Genomic DNA, 17,787 nt, shown 5'->3' with positions numbered 1-17,787 from the left:
CACCCGAGACAGCATAGGCCCTCCACCAGTCGAGACACCCTAGGCCCTCCACCAGTCGAGACAACCTAGGCCCTCCACCAGTCGAGACAACCTAGACCCTCCACCAGTCGAGACAACCTAGACCCTCCACCAGTCGAGACAGCCTAGGCCCTCCACCAGTCGAGACAGCCTAGGCCCTCCACCAGTCGAGACAGCCTAGGCCCTCCACCAGTCGAGACAGCCTAGGCCCTCCACCAGTCGAGACAGCCTAGGCCCTCCACCAGTCGAGACAGCCTAGGCCCTCCACCAGTTGAGACAGCCTAGGCCCTCCACCAGTCGAGACAGCCTAGGCCCTCCACCAGTCGAGACAGCCTAGGCCCTCCACCAGTCGAGACAGCCTAGGCCCTCCACCAGTCGAGACAGCCTAGGCCCTCCACCAGTCGAGACAGCCTAGGCCCTCCACCAGTCGAGACACCCTCGGCCCTCCACTAGTCGAGACAGCCTAGGCCCTCCACCACTCGAGACAGCATAGGCCCTCCACCACTCGAGACAGCATAGGCCCTCCACCACTCGAGACACCCTAGGCCCTCCACCACCCGAGACAGCATAGGCCCTCCACCACTCGAGACAGCATAGGACCTCCACCACTCGAGACACCGTAGGACCTCCACCACTCGAGACACCGTAGGCTCTCCACCACTCGAGACAGCATAGGCCCTCCACCACCCGAGACAGCATAGGCCCTCCACCACCCGAGACAGCATAGGCCCTCCACTACCCGAGACAGCATAGGCCCTCCACCACTCGAGACACTGTAGGCCCTCAACCACTCGAGACAGCGTAGGCCCTCCACCACTGGAGACACCCTAGGCCCTCCACCACCCAAGACAGCACAGGCCCTCCACCAGTCGAGACACCTTAGGCCCTCCACCAGTCGAGACACCCTAGGCCCTCCACCACCCGAGACAGCATAGGCCCTCCACCACTCGAGACAGCATAGGCCCTCCACCACTCGAGACAGCATAGGCCCTCCACCACTCGAGACAGCATAGGCCCTCCACCACTCGAGACACCCTAGGCCCTCCACCACCCGAGACAGCATAGGCCATCCACCACCCGAGACAGCATAGGCCCTCCACCAGTCGAGACACCGAAGGCCCTCCACCACTCGAGACACCGTAGGCCCTCCACCACTCGAGACAGCGTAGGCCCTCCACCACTCGAGACAGCGTAGGCCCTCCACCACTCGAGACACCGTAGGACCTCCACCACTCGTGACACCGTAGGCTCTCCACCACTCGAGACAGCATAGGCCCTCCACCACTCGAGACAGCATAGGCCCTCCACCACCCGAGACAGCATAGGCCCTCCACCACTCGAGACAGCATAGGCCCTCAACCACTCGAGACACTGTAGGCCCTCAACCACTCGAGACAGCATAGGCCCTCCACCACCCGAGACAGCATAGGCCCTCCACCACTCGAGAGAGCATAGGCCCTCCACCACTCGAGACAGCATAGGTCCTCCACCACTCGAGACACCCTAGGCCCTCCACCACCCGAGACAGCATAGGCCATCCACCACCCGAGACAGCATAGGCCCTCCACCAGTCGAGACACCGAAGGCCCTCCACCACTCGAGACAGCGTAGGCCCTCCACCACTCGAGACACCCTAGGCCCTCCACCACTCGAGACAGCATAGGCCCTCCACCAGTCGAGACAGCCTAGGCCCTCCACCACCCGAGACAGCCTAGGCCCTCCACCACCCGAGACAGCATAGGCCCTCGACCAGTCGAGACACCCTAGGCCCTCCAGCAGTCGAGACACCCTCGGCCCTCCACCAGTCGAGACAGCCTAGGCCCTCAACCACCCGAGACAGCATAGGCCATCCACCACCCGAGACAGCATAGGCCCTCCACCAGTCGAGACACCGAAGGCCCTCCACCACTCAAGACAGCGTAGGCCCTCCACCACTCGAGACACCCTAGGCCCTCCACCACCCGAGACAGCATAGGCCCTCCACCAGTCGAGACACCTTAGGCCCTCCACCAGTAGAGACACCGAAGGCCCTCCACCACTCGAGACAGCGTAGGCCCTCCACCACTCGAGACACCCTAGGCCCTCCACCACCCGAGACAGCATAGGCCCTCCACCACTCGAGACAGCATAGGACCTCCACCACTCGAGACACCGTAGGACCTCCACCACTCGAGACACCGTAGGCTCTCCACCACTCGAGACAGCATAGGCCCTCCACCACCCGAGACAGCATAGGCCCTCCACCACCCGAGACAGCATAGGCCCTCCACTACCCGAGACAGCATAGGCCCTCCACCACTCGAGACACTGTAGGCCCTCAACCACTCGAGACAGCGTAGGCCCTCCACCACTGGAGACACCCTAGGCCCTCCACCACCCAAGACAGCATAGGCCCTCCACCAGTCGAGACACCTTAGGCCCTCCACCAGTCGAGACACCCTAGGCCCTCCACCACCCGAGACAGCATAGGCCCTCCACCACTCGAGACAGCATAGGCCCTCCACCACTCGAGACAGCATAGGCCCTCCACCACTCGAGACAGCATAGGCCCTCCACCACTCGAGACACCCTAGGCCCTCCACCACCCGAGACAGCATAGGCCATCCACCACCCGAGACAGCATAGGCCCTCCACCAGTCGAGACACCGAAGGCCCTCCACCACTCGAGACACCGTAGGCCCTCCACCACTCGAGACAGCGTAGGCCCTCCACCACTCGAGACAGCGTAGGCCCTCCACCACTCGAGACACCGTAGGACCTCCACCACTCGTGACACCGTGGGCTCTCCACCACTCGAGACAGCATAGGCCCTCCACCACTCGAGACAGCATAGGCCCCCCACCACCCGAGACAGCATAGGCCATCCACCACCCGAGACAGCATAGGCCCTCAACCACTCGAGACACCGAAGGCCCTCCACCACTCAAGACAGCGTAGGCCCTCCACCACTCGAGACACCCTAGGCCCTCCACCACTCGAGACACCCTAGGCCCTCCACCAGTCGAGACACCCTAGGCCCTCCACCACTCGAGACCCCCTAGGCCCTCCACCACTCGAGACAGCATAGGCCCTCCACCACTCGAGACAGCATAGGCCCTCCACCACCCGAGACAGCATAGGCCCTCCACCACTCGAGACAGCATAGGCCCTCCACCACTCGAGACACCCTAGGCCCTCCACCACCCGAGACAGCATAGGCCATCCACCACCCGAGACAGCATAGGCCCTCAACCACTCGAGACAGCGTAGGCCCTCCACCACTGGAGACACCCTAGGCCCTCCACCACCCAAGACAGCATAGGCCCTCCACCAGTCGAGACACCTTAGGCCCTCCACCAGTCGAGACACCCTAGGCCCTCCACCACCCGAGACAGCATAGGCCCTCCACCAGTCGAGACACCTTAGGCCCTCCACCAGTCGAGACACCCTAGGCCCTCCACCACCCGAGACAGCATAGGCCCTCCACCACTCGAGACAGCATAGGCCCTCCACCACTCGAGACAGCATAGGCCCTCCACCACTCGAGACACCCTAGGCCCACCACCACCCGAGACAGCATAGGCCATCCACCACCCGAGACAGCATAGGCCCTCCACCACTCGAGACAGCATAGGCCCTCCACCAGTCGAGACAGCATAGGCCCTCCACCAGTCGAGACACCCTAGGCCCTCCACCACCCGAGACAGCATAGGCCATCCACCACCCGAGACAGCATAGGCCCTCCACCAGTCGAGACACCGAAGGCCCTCCACCACTCGAGACAGCGTAGGACCTCCACCACTCGAGACACCGTAGGACCTCCACCACTCGAGACACCGTAGGCTCTCCACCACTCGAGACAGCATAGGCCCTCCACCACCCGAGACAGCATAGGCCCTCCACCACCCGAGACAGCATAGGCCCTCCACCACCCGAGACAGCGTAGGCCCTCCACCACCCGAGACAGCATAGGCCCTCAACCACTCGAGACACTGTAGGCCCTCAACCACTCGAGACACTGTAGGCCCTCCACCACTGGAGACACCCTAGGCCCTCCACCACCCAAGACAGCATAGGCCCTCCACCAGTCGAGACAGCCTAGGCCCTCCACCACTCGAGACACCCTAGGCCCTCCACCACTCGAGACACCCTAGGCCCTCCACCACTCGAGACACCCTAGGCCCTCCACCACTCGAGACACCCTAGGCCCTCCACCACTCGAGACAGCCCAGGCCCTCCACCACTCGAGACAGCCCAGGCCCTCCACCACTCGAGACAGCCCAGGCCCTCCACCACTCGAGACAGCCCAGGCCCTCCACCACCCGAGACAGCCCAGGCCCTCCACCACCCGAGACAGCCTAGGCCCTCCACCACCCGAGACAGCCTAGGCCCTCCACCACCCGAGACAGCATAGGCCCTCGACCAGTCGAGACACCCTAGGCCCTCGACCAGTCGAGACACCCTAGGCCCTCGACCAGTCGAGACAGCCTAGGCCCTCCACCAGTCGAGACACCCTAGGCCCTCCACCAGTCGAGACACCCTAGGCCCTCCACCAGTCGAGACACCCTAGGCCCTCCACCAGTCGAGACACCCTAGGCCCTCCAAAAGTTGAGACAGCCTAGGCCCTCCACCACTCGAGACAGCCCAGGCCCTCCACCACTCGAGACAGCCTAGGCACTCCACCACCCGAGACAGCATAGGCCCTCCACCAGTCGAGACACCCTAGGCCCTCCACCAGTCGAGACAGCATAGGCGCTCCACCACTCGAGACACCCTAGGCCATCCACCACCCGAGACAGCATAGGCCCTCCACCACTCGAGACACCGTGGGACCTCCACCACTCGAGACACCGTAGGCTCTCCACCACTCGAGACAGCATAGGCCCTCCACCACCCGAGACAGCATAGGCCCTCCACCACCCGAGACAGCATAGGCCCTCCACTACCCGAGACAGCATAGGCCCTCCACCACTCGAGACAGCATAGGCCCTCAACCACTCGAGACACTGTAGGCCCTCAACCACTCGAGACAGCGTAGGCCCTCCACCACTCGAGACACCCTAGGCCCTCCACCACCCGAGACAGCATAGGCCATCCACCACCCGAGACAGCATAGGCCCTCCACCAGTCGAGACACCGAAGGCCCTCCACCACTCGAGACAGCGTAGGCCCTCCACCACTCGAGACACCGTAGGACCTCCACCACTCAAGACACCGTAGGCTCTCCACCACTCGAGACAGCATAGGCCCTCCACCACCCGAGACAGCATAGGCCCTCCACTACCCGAGACAGCATAGGCCCTCCACCACTCGAGACAGCATAGGCCCTCAACCACTCGAGACACTGTAGGCCCTCAACCACTCGAGACAGCATAGGCCCTCCACCACTGGAGACACCCTAGGCCCTCCACCACCCGAGACAGCATAGGCCCTCCACCAGTCGAGACACCTTAGGCCCTCCACCAGTCGAGACACCTTAGGCCCTCCACCACCCGAGACAGCATAGGCCCTCCACCACTCGAGACAGCATAGGCCCTCCACCACTCGAGACAGCATAGGCCCTCCACCACTCGAGACAGCATAGGCCATCCACCACCCGAGACAGCATAGGCCCTCCACCAGTCGAGACACCGAAGGCCCTCCACCACTCGAGACAGCGTAGGCCCTCCACCACTCGAGACACCCTAGGCCCTCCACCACTCGAGACACCCTAGGCCCTCCACCACTCGAGACACCCTAGGCCCTCCACCACTCGAGACCCCCTAGGCCCTCCACCAGTCGAGACAGCATAGGCCCTCCACCAGTCGAGACAGCCTAGGCCCTCCACCACCCGAGACAGCCTAGGCCCTCCACCACCCGAGACAGCCTAGGCCCTCCACCACCCGAGACAGCATAGGCCCTCGACCAGTCGAGACACCCTAGGCCCTCCAGCAGTCGAGACACCCTCGGCCCTCCACCAGTCGAGACAGCCTAGGCCCTCAACCACCCGAGACAGCATAGGCCATCCACCACCCGAGACAGCATAGGCCCTCCACCAGTCGAGACACCGAAGGCCCTCCACCACTCAAGACAGCGTAGGCCCTCCACCACTCGAGACACCCTAGGCCCTCCACCACCCGAGACAGCATAGGCCCTCCACCAGTCGAGACACCTTAGGCCCTCCACCAGTAGAGACACCGAAGGCCCTCCACCACTCGAGACAGCGTAGGCCCTCCACCACTCGAGACACCCTAGGCCCTCCACCACCCGAGACAGCATAGGCCCTCCACCACTCGAGACAGCATAGGACCTCCACCACTCGAGACACCGTAGGACCTCCACCACTCGAGACACCGTAGGCTCTCCACCACTCGAGACAGCATAGGCCCTCCACCACCCGAGACAGCATAGGCCCCTCCACCACCCGAGACAGCATAGGCCCTCCACTACCCGAGACAGCATAGGCCCTCCACCACTCGAGACACTGTAGGCCCTCAACCACTCGAGACAGCGTAGGCCCTCCACCACTGGAGACACCCTAGGCCCTCCACCACCCAAGACAGCATAGGCCCTCCACCAGTCGAGACACCTTAGGCCCTCCACCAGTCGAGACACCCTAGGCCCTCCACCACCCGAGACAGCATAGGCCCTCCACCACTCGAGACAGCATAGGCCCTCCACCACTCGAGACAGCATAGGCCCTCCACCACTCGAGACAGCATAGGCCCTCCACCACTCGAGACACCCTAGGCCCTCCACCACCCGAGACAGCATAGGCCATCCACCACCCGAGACAGCATAGGCCCTCCACCAGTCGAGACACCGAAGGCCCTCCACCACTCGAGACACCGTAGGCCCTCCACCACTCGAGACAGCGTAGGCCCTCCACCACTCGAGACAGCGTAGGCCCTCCACCACTCGAGACACCGTAGGACCTCCACCACTCGTGACACCGTGGCTCTCCACCACTCGAGACAGCATAGGCCCTCCACCACTCGAGACAGCATAGGCCCTCCACCACCCGAGACAGCATAGGCCATCCACCACCCGAGACAGCATAGGCCCTCAACCACTCGAGACACCGAAGGCCCTCCACCACTCAAGACAGCGTAGGCCCTCCACCACTCGAGACACCCTAGGCCCTCCACCACTCGAGACACCCTAGGCCCTCCACCAGTCGAGACACCCTAGGCCCTCCACCACTCGAGACCCCCTAGGCCCTCCACCACTCGAGACAGCATAGGCCCTCCACCACTCGAGACAGCATAGGCCCTCCACCACCCGAGACAGCATAGGCCCTCCACCACTCGAGACAGCATAGGCCCTCCACCACTCGAGACACCCTAGGCCCTCCACCACCCGAGACAGCATAGGCCATCCACCACCCGAGACAGCATAGGCCCTCAACCACTCGAGACAGCGTAGGCCCTCCACCACTGGAGACACCCTAGGCCCTCCACCACCCAAGACAGCATAGGCCCTCCACCAGTCGAGACACCTTAGGCCCTCCACCAGTCGAGACACCCTAGGCCCTCCACCACCCGAGACAGCATAGGCCCTCCACCAGTCGAGACACCTTAGGCCCTCCACCAGTCGAGACACCCTAGGCCCTCCACCACCCGAGACAGCATAGGCCCTCCACCACTCGAGACAGCATAGGCCCTCCACCACTCGAGACAGCATAGGCCCTCCACCACTCGAGACACCCTAGGCCCACCACCACCCGAGACAGCATAGGCCATCCACCACCCGAGACAGCATAGGCCCTCCACCACTCGAGACAGCATAGGCCCTCCACCAGTCGAGACAGCATAGGCCCTCCACCAGTCGAGACACCCTAGGCCCTCCACCACCCGAGACAGCATAGGCCATCCACCACCCGAGACAGCATAGGCCCTCCACCAGTCGAGACACCGAAGGCCCTCCACCACTCGAGACAGCGTAGGACCTCCACCACTCGAGACACCGTAGGACCTCCACCACTCGAGACACCGTAGGCTCTCCACCACTCGAGACAGCATAGGCCCTCCACCACCCGAGACAGCATAGGCCCTCCACCACCCGAGACAGCATAGGCCCTCCACCACCCGAGACAGCGTAGGCCCTCCACCACCCGAGACAGCATAGGCCCTCAACCACTCGAGACACTGTAGGCCCTCAACCACTCGAGACACTGTAGGCCCTCCACCACTGGAGACACCCTAGGCCCTCCACCACCCAAGACAGCATAGGCCCTCCACCAGTCGAGACAGCCTAGGCCCTCCACCACTCGAGACACCCTAGGCCCTCCACCACTCGAGACACCCTAGGCCCTCCACCACTCGAGACACCCTAGGCCCTCCACCACTCGAGACACCCTAGGCCCTCCACCACTCGAGACAGCCCAGGCCCTCCACCACTCGAGACAGCCCAGGCCCTCCACCACTCGAGACAGCCCAGGCCCTCCACCACTCGAGACAGCCCAGGCCCTCCACCACCCGAGACAGCCCAGGCCCTCCACCACCCGAGACAGCCTAGGCCCTCCACCACCCGAGACAGCCTAGGCCCTCCACCACCCGAGACAGCATAGGCCCTCGACCAGTCGAGACACCCTAGGCCCTCGACCAGTCGAGACACCCTAGGCCCTCGACCAGTCGAGACAGCCTAGGCCCTCCACCAGTCGAGACACCCTAGGCCCTCCACCAGTCGAGACACCCTAGGCCCTCCACCAGTCGAGACACCCTAGGCCCTCCACCAGTCGAGACACCCTAGGCCCTCCAAAAGTTGAGACAGCCTAGGCCCTCCACCACTCGAGACAGCCCAGGCCCTCCACCACTCGAGACAGCCTAGGCACTCCACCACCCGAGACAGCATAGGCCCTCCACCAGTCGAGACACCCTAGGCCCTCCACCAGTCGAGACAGCATAGGCGCTCCACCACTCGAGACACCCTAGGCCATCCACCACCCGAGACAGCATAGGCCCTCCACCACTCGAGACACCGTAGGACCTCCACCACTCGAGACACCGTAGGCTCTCCACCACTCGAGACAGCATAGGCCCTCCACCACCCGAGACAGCATAGGCCCTCCACCACCCGAGACAGCATAGGCCCTCCACTACCCGAGACAGCATAGGCCCTCCACCACTCGAGACAGCATAGGCCATCAACCACTCGAGACACTGTAGGCCCTCAACCACTCGAGACAGCGTAGGCCCTCCACCACTCGAGACACCCTAGGCCCTCCACCACCCGAGACAGCATAGGCCATCCACCACCCGAGACAGCATAGGCCCTCCACCAGTCGAGACACCGAAGGCCCTCCACCACTCGAGACAGCGTAGGCCCTCCACCACTCGAGACACCGTAGGACCTCCACCACTCAAGACACCGTAGGCTCTCCACCACTCGAGACAGCATAGGCCCTCCACCACCCGAGACAGCATAGGCCCTCCACTACCCGAGACAGCATAGGCCCTCCACCACTCGAGACAGCATAGGCCCTCAACCACTCGAGACACTGTAGGCCCTCAACCACTCGAGACAGCATAGGCCCTCCACCACTGGAGACACCCTAGGCCCTCCACCACCCGAGACAGCATAGGCCCTCCACCAGTCGAGACACCTTAGGCCCTCCACCAGTCGAGACACCTTAGGCCCTCCACCACCCGAGACAGCATAGGCCCTCCACCACTCGAGACAGCATAGGCCCTCCACCACTCGAGACAGCATAGGCCCTCCACCACTCGAGACAGCATAGGCCATCCACCACCCGAGACAGCATAGGCCATCCACCACCCGAGACAGCATAGGCCCTCCACCAGTCGAGACACCGAAGGCCCTCCACCACTCGAGACAGCGTAGGCCCTCCACCACTCGAGACACCCTAGGCCCTCCACCACTCGAGACACCCTAGGCCCTCCACCACTCGAGACACCCTAGGCCCTCCACCACTCGAGACCCCTAGGCCCTCCACCAGTCGAGACAGCATAGGCCCTCCACCAGTCGAGACAGCCTAGGCCCTCCACCACCCGAGACAGCCTAGGCCCTCCACCACCCGAGACAGCATAAGCCCTCGACCAGTCGAGGTACCCTAGGCCCTCCACCAGTCGAGACAGCCTAGGCCCTCCACCACCCGAGACAGCATAGGCCATCCACCACCCGAGACAGCATAGGCCCTCGACCAGTCGAGACACCCTAGGCCCTCCACCACTCGAGACACCCTAGGCCCTCCACCACTCGAGACCCCCTAGGCCCCAGTGAAGTAAGGTAAACTAAGATAAGGTAATAAAGTCAGTGACTGGTTCTGTGTCTGAGTTTCAGGATCTTGGCAGTAGTACCCTGGATTCTATAAGACTTTATAACAATGATTACAAAGACTTTATGTCTGCCTGAGACAAGGCAGCATTGTTCAGGCAGAGATCAGATTGATACACCAGTCCCTCTTGTGTAATTCTAGAAAACGATGGCACCTCAATCTATCAATCAAAACGTGGACCAGAGTATACTACATAATCCTTTGCCTGTATTTGAATTTAAAGCCTTATCACTAATGTGAATGCATGTGTGAAACTGTGCACTATAGAACAAAATAAAAATAGAGGATTGTGGACATTATACAAGGTCAAAGTTGTAGAACAAGGCCTGTCTCAATGCTACTGTAATCCACCCAGGTTCTCACCTTGAATTCAGTTGGCACGATGAGCTTGGGTGTGTCCACTCCGACAAAGGCATCCACTCCACAGAAGATAACAATAGTCAGGATGATGGCAAAATCACTGATCAGCTTCCTCACCTACGGTACAATAGGGGGAGGAACATCATGTTGATTTTGACAGTTGACAGTTAGGCAAGGCTTTTGGCTGAGGCAATACAGTAAGGACTTCCCTTTTTCAATATTACGTCCAGGGAAAGACTGAATGTACGTCACACAAAAAAATGTTCTAAGGTGGAGCAGAATGTTTTTTAGCTAACCCATTATGGCCTGTGTAGTTCCTTTACTCATTGAGCTAATCAGGGTGTTCTAGCCATAATAATCACATTTTCTCACGTTTCACATACATATACACTACCTGTCAAAAGTTTAAGAACACCTACTCATTCAAGGGTTTTTCTTTATTTTTACTATGTTTCTACATTGTAGAATAAGAGTGTGCAAAGTTGTCATCAAGGCAATGGGTGGCTATTTGAAGAATCTCATATATAAAATATATTTTTATATATTTTTGGTTTCTACATGATTCCATGTGTTATTTCATAGTTTTGATGTCTTCAATATTATTCTACAATGTTGAAAATAGTAAAAATAAAGAGAAACCCTTGAATTAGTAGGTGTTCTAAAACTTTTGACCGAAAGTTTCCCTATCCCTTCACTTTTTACACATTTTATGACATTACAGCTTTATCCTAAAATGGATTAAATCCGATTTCCCCCCTCATCAAACTACAGACAATACCCCATAATGACAAAGGAAAAACAGATTTTAAATTTTTTAAATTTAAATATTACATTTACATAAGTATTCAGACCCTTTACTCAGTACTTTGTTGAAGCACCTTTGTCAGTGATTACAGCCTCAAGTCCTGTTGGGTATGACGCTACAAGATTGGCACACCTATATTTGCGGAGTTTCTCCCATTCTTCTCTGCAGATCATCTCAAGCGCTGTCAGGTTGGATGGGGAGCGTAGCTGCACAGCTATTCTCAGGTCTCTCCAGAGATGTTCGATCAGGTTCAAGTATGGACTCTGGCTGGGCCACTCAAGGACATTCAGAGACTTGTCCCGAAGCCACTCCTCGGTCGTATTGGCTGTGTGCGTAGGGTTGTTGTCATGTTGGAAGGTGAACCCTCGCCCCAGTCTGAGGTCCTGAGCAGGTTTGCATCAAGGATCTCTCTGTACTTCGCTCTGTTCATCTTTCTCTTGATCTAGTCTCCCAGTCCCTGCCTCTGAAAAACAACCCCACAGCATGATGCTGCCACCACCATGCTTCACCGTAGGGATGTTTCCTCCAGACGTGACACTTGGCATTCAGGCTAAAGAGTTCAATCTTGGTTTTGTCAGACCAGATAATCTTATTTCTCATGGTCTGAGAGTCCTTTAGGTGCCTTTTGGCAAACTCAGAGTGGGCTGTCATGTGCCTTTTACTGAGGAGTGGTTTCTGTCTAGCCGCTCTACCATAAAGGTTTGATTGGTGGAGTGCTGCAGAGATGGTTGTCCTTCTGGAAGGTTTTCCCATCTCCACAGAGGAACTCTGGAGGTCTGTCTTAGTGAAAAATCGGGTTCTTGGTCACCTCCCTGAATAAAGGCCCGTCTCCCCCGATTGCTCAGTTTGGCCAACTCTAGGAAGAATCTTGGTGGTTCCAAACTTCTTCCATTTAAGTATCAACAAGCAAACTTATTGAAAATGAAATACATAAGTATCTCATTTACATAAGTATTCACACCCCTGAGTCAATACATGTTAGAATCACCATTGGCAGCGATTACAGCTGTGAGTCTTTCTGGTTAAGTCTCTAAGAGCTTTGCACACCTGGGTTGTACAATATTTGCAAGTCTTGCCATAGATTTTCAAGCAGATTTAAGTCAAAACTGTAACTCGGCCACTCAGGAACATTCACTGTCTTCTTGGTAAGCAAGTCCAGTGCAGATTTGGCCTTGTTTTAGGTTACTGTCCTGCTGAAAGGTGAATTAATCTGCCAGGGTCTGGTGGAAAGCAGACAGAACAAAGTTGTCCTCTAGGATTTTGCCTGTGTTTAGCTCCATTCTATTGATTTTTTTTATCCCAATCCTTAACAAGTACAAGTATACCCATAACATGGTGCAGCCACCACCATGCTTGAAAATATGGAGTGGTACTCAGTAATGTGTTGTATTGGATTTGCCCCAAACATAACGTTTTGTATTCAGGACAAAAAGTTAATTACTTTGCCACTTTCTTTGCAGTATTACATTAGTGCCTTGTAGCAAACATGATGCATGTTTTGGAATATTTTTATTCTGTACAGGCTTCCATTTTTCACTCTGTAAATTAGGTTAGTATATATAGTTGAAGTCAGAAGTTTACATACACATAGGATGGAGTCATTAAAACTCCTTTTTCAACCACAAATGTCTTTTTAACAAACTATAGTTTTGGCAAGTTGGTTAGGACATCTTCTTTGTGCATGACACAAGTAATTTTTCCAACAATTGTTTACAGACAGATTATTTCACTTATAATTCACTGTATCACAATTCCAGTGGGTCAGAAGTTAACATACACTAAGTTGACTGTGCCTTTAAACAGCTTGGCACAATGACACCAAGCATATATCCAAAGTTGTGGCAAAATAGCTTAAGGACAACAAAGTCAAGGTATTGGAGTGGCCATCACAAATTCCTGACCTCAATCCTATAGAACATTTGTGGGCAGAACTGAAAAGGTGTGTGCAAGCAAGGAGGCCTACATACCTGACTCAGTTACACCAGCTGTCAGGAGGAATGAGACCAAATTCCCCCAACTTATTGTGGGAAGCTTGTGGAAGGCTACCCGATATGACATACAATTTAAAGGCAATGACACCAAATACTAATCGATTGTATGTAAACTTCTGACCCACTGGGAATGTGATTAAATAAATAAAAGAATTGTAAAAAACTGAGTTTAAATGTATTTGTCGTGGCCAAACGTTTTGAGAATGAGACAAATATAAATTTTCACAAAGTCTGCTGCCTCAGTATCTTTAGATATTTTTGTCAGATGTTACTATGGAACATTGAAGTATAATTACAAGCATTTCATAAGTGTCAAAGGCTTTTATTGACAATTACATGAAGTTGATGCAAAGAGTCAATATTTGCAGAAACTGTGCTCTCGGATGATGTGTTGGTACCATTCTTTATTCATGGCTTGTTCTTAGGCAAAATTGTGAGTGAGCCAACTCCCTTAGCTGAGAAGCAACCCCACACATGAATGGTCTCAGGATGCTTTACTGTTGGCATGACACAGGACAGATGGTAGCGCTCTCCTTGTCTTTTCCGGACAAGCTTTTTTTCCGGATGTCCCAAACAATCGGAAAGGGAATTCATCAGAGAAAATGACTTTACCCCAGTCCACAGCAGTCCAATCCCTGTACCTTTTGCAGAATATCAGTCTGTCCCTGATGTTTTTCCTGGAGAGAAGTGGCTTTTTTGCTGCCCTTCTTGACACCAGGCCATCCTCCAAAAGTCTTCGCCTCACTGTGCGTGCAGATGCACTCACACCTGCCTGCTGCCATTCCTGCTCTGTACTGGTGGTGCCCCGATCCTGTAGCTGAATCAACTTTAGGAGACGGTCCTGGTGCTTGCTGGACTTTCTTGGGTGCCCTGAAGCCTTCTTCACAACAATTGAACCACTCTCCTTGAAGTTCTTGATGATCCGATAAATGGTTGATTTAGGTGCAATCTTACTGGCAGCAATATCCTTGCCTGTGAAGCCCTTTTTGTACAAAGCAATGATGACGGCATGTGTTTCCTTGCAGGTAACCATGGTTGACAGAGGAAGAACAATGATTCCAAGCACCACCCTCCTTTTGAAGCTTCCAGTCTGTTTTTCGAACTCAATCAGCATGACAGAGAGATCTCCAGCCTTGTTCTCGTCAACACTCACACCTGTGTTAACGAGAGAATCACTGACATGATGTCAGCTGGTCCTTTTGTGGCAGGGCAGTGGAAATGTTTTTGGGGGATTCAGTTAATTTGCATGGCAAAGAGGGACTTTGCAATTAATTGCAATTCATCTGATCACTCTTCATAACATTCTGGAGTGTATGCAAATTGCCATCATACAAACTGAGGCAGCAGACTTTGTGACAATTAATATTTGTGTCATTCTCAAAACTTTTGGCCACGACTGTATATGTGTGTGTTCTATATGTAAATAAGTGTTAACTTATTGCACTATACAGTATCATTTAGCTCATAACTCCATAAATATAGCCATATCGTAAAGAAGTAGCAGGCATCTTCAAACACTGACTGAACCCACAGAAACCCCCTAAACCAGATACTGGACTCATGTTGTGCAATAACCAACAGTTCAAAGCCTTTACGATGTTCAACAGGGCCCTCCCTGGCCTGGCCTGGGTGATGGAGGAAAGCTACAGTGCATGGCCTCCTGGGAAAGTTCAGCCCTCCCTCTCTGTCCCTGCCATGGGGAAATGAATGAGTGATATTTTAACATCTACGGTCCTGCCGGGCTGTACAGTAACAGCCAGCCATGCCGTGAGATGCAGAACAGATAAGGCAGTTGGCAGAGAGAGGAGCAACGAGCAGGGTGAAGTGAGCCTTGCTCTGGGCCTGTATTCAAAAGGCGTCTCACAGTCAAGAGTGCTTATCTAGGATTAGGTCCCACCTGTCCATAGGATCTTAAGTTATTATCTAAAAGGCAAGGTAACTAATGTCTTTGCGTGAATGAGAACAAGAGGAGATGGGTAGATCTTCAATAGGCAAGACAGAGATGAGTACTACTTCTCATGTATCAGACTCTTCATGTATTTTAGGATTCATGAGGTGGAAGTGTAATTGTTTAGTGTTGGTGTGAAGTGTGGGGTTAATACACAGCATCTTAAGCAGTTCGTCCACTAGGTTTGTGTGTTTTAGGACACGGAAGTGCAAGTGTAGGTGTGAGTTTGTTTGATACATAGCACCTTAAACAGTGTCAGAGAGTGACATCTGACTTTCCTGCTAAGACTCTCTTTGACACCAGAGCCTATCAAATAACCTGAGAATGTCACAGCAAGGAGGAGGGAGCAGGGGGGTATAGAGCGATGTGCTGTACATCATGAGAAATCGCAATGTAATAAAACCTGGAATACCAGCAGCTCAGTAGATACTAACCGGATCAAAGGGTCAGGGTTGTCGGGGGGGGGTCCTCTGAAGTAAGTTTCACTCCACTGAACCCAAACATGGCTCATGGAAATTCTCCAAGAAAACATGTAAAGATGTGGTAGGAACGTCATGCAGTAGGCATATGACTTCTGTACATCAATACCATCTGTATGCACAATAACCTGATTGTATTGTCGACACAATGTTGACGTTTTAATTTCTTTCGCCCTTTTCCCTTTTGAAAAATCAACCAAACTTGGATCCTGAAACATGATTGGCCAGCTGGGCAGTAAAACTAAGAACCTGCAACATGATCAGCCTACGGGGCTGTCACAATTTTGATCCTGAAACGTGACTGGCGGTCGGGGCTGTCAGTCACTCACAGTGGTGGGGAAGAAGCGGCTGAACTTAAACTTCTTGAGGGACATGGAGCAGGTGTAGGTCCCCAGGAAAAGGATGAATGACATCAGAGTGACGTCAGGGACGAAGCCACAGGCTGGACCAATCAGCTCGCCGCCGTACACCACACACTGCTTCTTGTCGAGAGACGCCCATGTGGCATTTACCGACTACGGGAGAGACAGGCACACACAGACAAAACCATTACCTCATTTGTCATGACTTCGGGTTCAAATGAATCAGTACATACTGAAGCTGCTAAAACCAGCCCAAAAATTATTTCACAACATTAGTGAAATAAACACCTTTACTATTTATTGAAATATTGATCTAATTTAAAATCAGGTAATGAAAGTGTTCTCTATCAACAATGCGTCTGTATGGTTGATGGATAACACTGTCATGACCTAATTAACCCACACCAGCTCAGACACATTCCTGTCTGAGACACACTCAGAAACATAGATTTCCTTCAGACTTTCTTGTGACTGAAGAATATATGGCTGTCAGAGAAGAAATACTCCAGTGACTGCTGCTTACCAGATCAGCATTGTTTATCCAGGCAGAGGCATCGATATAGAGACCCGTCATATTGCCTGGATGGAAACAAACAAACAGTGAGGTCTCCTCAAAACCACTTTACGGGGGACTTGTCAAAACTATAATGTGCATTTTCCTCAAGCGTATGCAGTGTTACCACAGATAGAACAAAGAGACAGATATTTCACTGGACATATAAATGTGAAGCATCCGCTTAGCGTTTCCACTCACTACCAAATATGGTAGTGAGAGGAAGCCCACTGGCCGGCAGTGGGAGAAGATGGAACGACATGGATTTTGGCCGACATTCTGCACATTTTATCATCGATGAAACATTTGATCTCGATACAGTTTTCTGTTCCCAAAACTATAATCTGTTATGAATAGAGTGGACTAATGATATCTCTTAAGTGAACACAAACTTGGACCATGTGATTATCTCCAGTTTAAATATTGTGAAAAATTGTGTAATGTTTGCTTTCTGGACTGTTCCGACAGCAATAGGAAGTGAGCTCACCGACTCAAAGTTAGAGCAATTTGAGAGCCCAAGAAACACAGGCCAAACCACAGAACCAGAAAGAGATTACATTTATATTGGCTAAACCCTCTTCGGTAGCTACATCCCTGTTGTCACCTGGACAGGCACACCTTAATCATTAGCACTTCCTGATCTTATTCGGTTTAAACTACAAAACAGCCAATGAGCTGCGAGCACAGTGCTGATAAGCGTACCGTCGTCCGGTGGGGGCATGCAGCGGCAGTCGTACATTGTGACGTAGTTGGGGTCATAGTCAGCGTTGATGGGGTTGTAGTGGGCCAGCTTCAGCATCTTCTTGAAGGCGTCGTAGATGAAGATGAAGGAGATGAGGGAAGAAAAGCCCTCCTCTGTGAAGCGTGTAAAGTACTTGACCAGGGAGCTGGCATCTGTGGCAACCAGCACCAGGCAGAAGAAGGCTGACCAAAGGCCGATCCACAGCCTGAACTCCAGGTAGTCAAAGTCATGGTCTCTGGAGGGGAAAGAGAGAGAGTGAAGGTACGACCATGGT

At 54.7% G+C, this 17,787-nt stretch overlaps 1 protein-coding gene across 1 annotated transcript in view; it reads right to left on the bottom strand.

The window, feature by feature from the left end:
- LOC112220160 (electrogenic sodium bicarbonate cotransporter 1) overlaps positions 1–17,787 on the bottom strand; it is a 90,740-nt gene that overhangs the window by 17,378 nt on the left and 55,575 nt on the right. Inside the window, exons 14-17 of the mRNA XM_024381840.2 lie at positions 17,474–17,748; positions 16,742–16,797; positions 16,186–16,371; positions 10,637–10,750 (exon numbers count right to left, since the gene is read on the bottom strand). Of these exons, the coding sequence (XP_024237608.1) occupies positions 10,637–10,750; positions 16,186–16,371; positions 16,742–16,797; positions 17,474–17,748 (631 nt within the window). The remainder of the gene's footprint in view (positions 1–10,636; positions 10,751–16,185; positions 16,372–16,741; positions 16,798–17,473; positions 17,749–17,787) is intronic.

Source organism: Oncorhynchus tshawytscha, linkage group LG20, assembly GCF_018296145.1.
Source record: "Oncorhynchus tshawytscha isolate Ot180627B linkage group LG20, Otsh_v2.0, whole genome shotgun sequence".
NCBI classification, from domain to species: Eukaryota; Metazoa; Chordata; class Actinopteri; order Salmoniformes; family Salmonidae; genus Oncorhynchus; species Oncorhynchus tshawytscha.
Note: the sequence above shows the minus strand (reverse complement) of the source record. Positions and strands in the feature narration are given on the sequence as shown.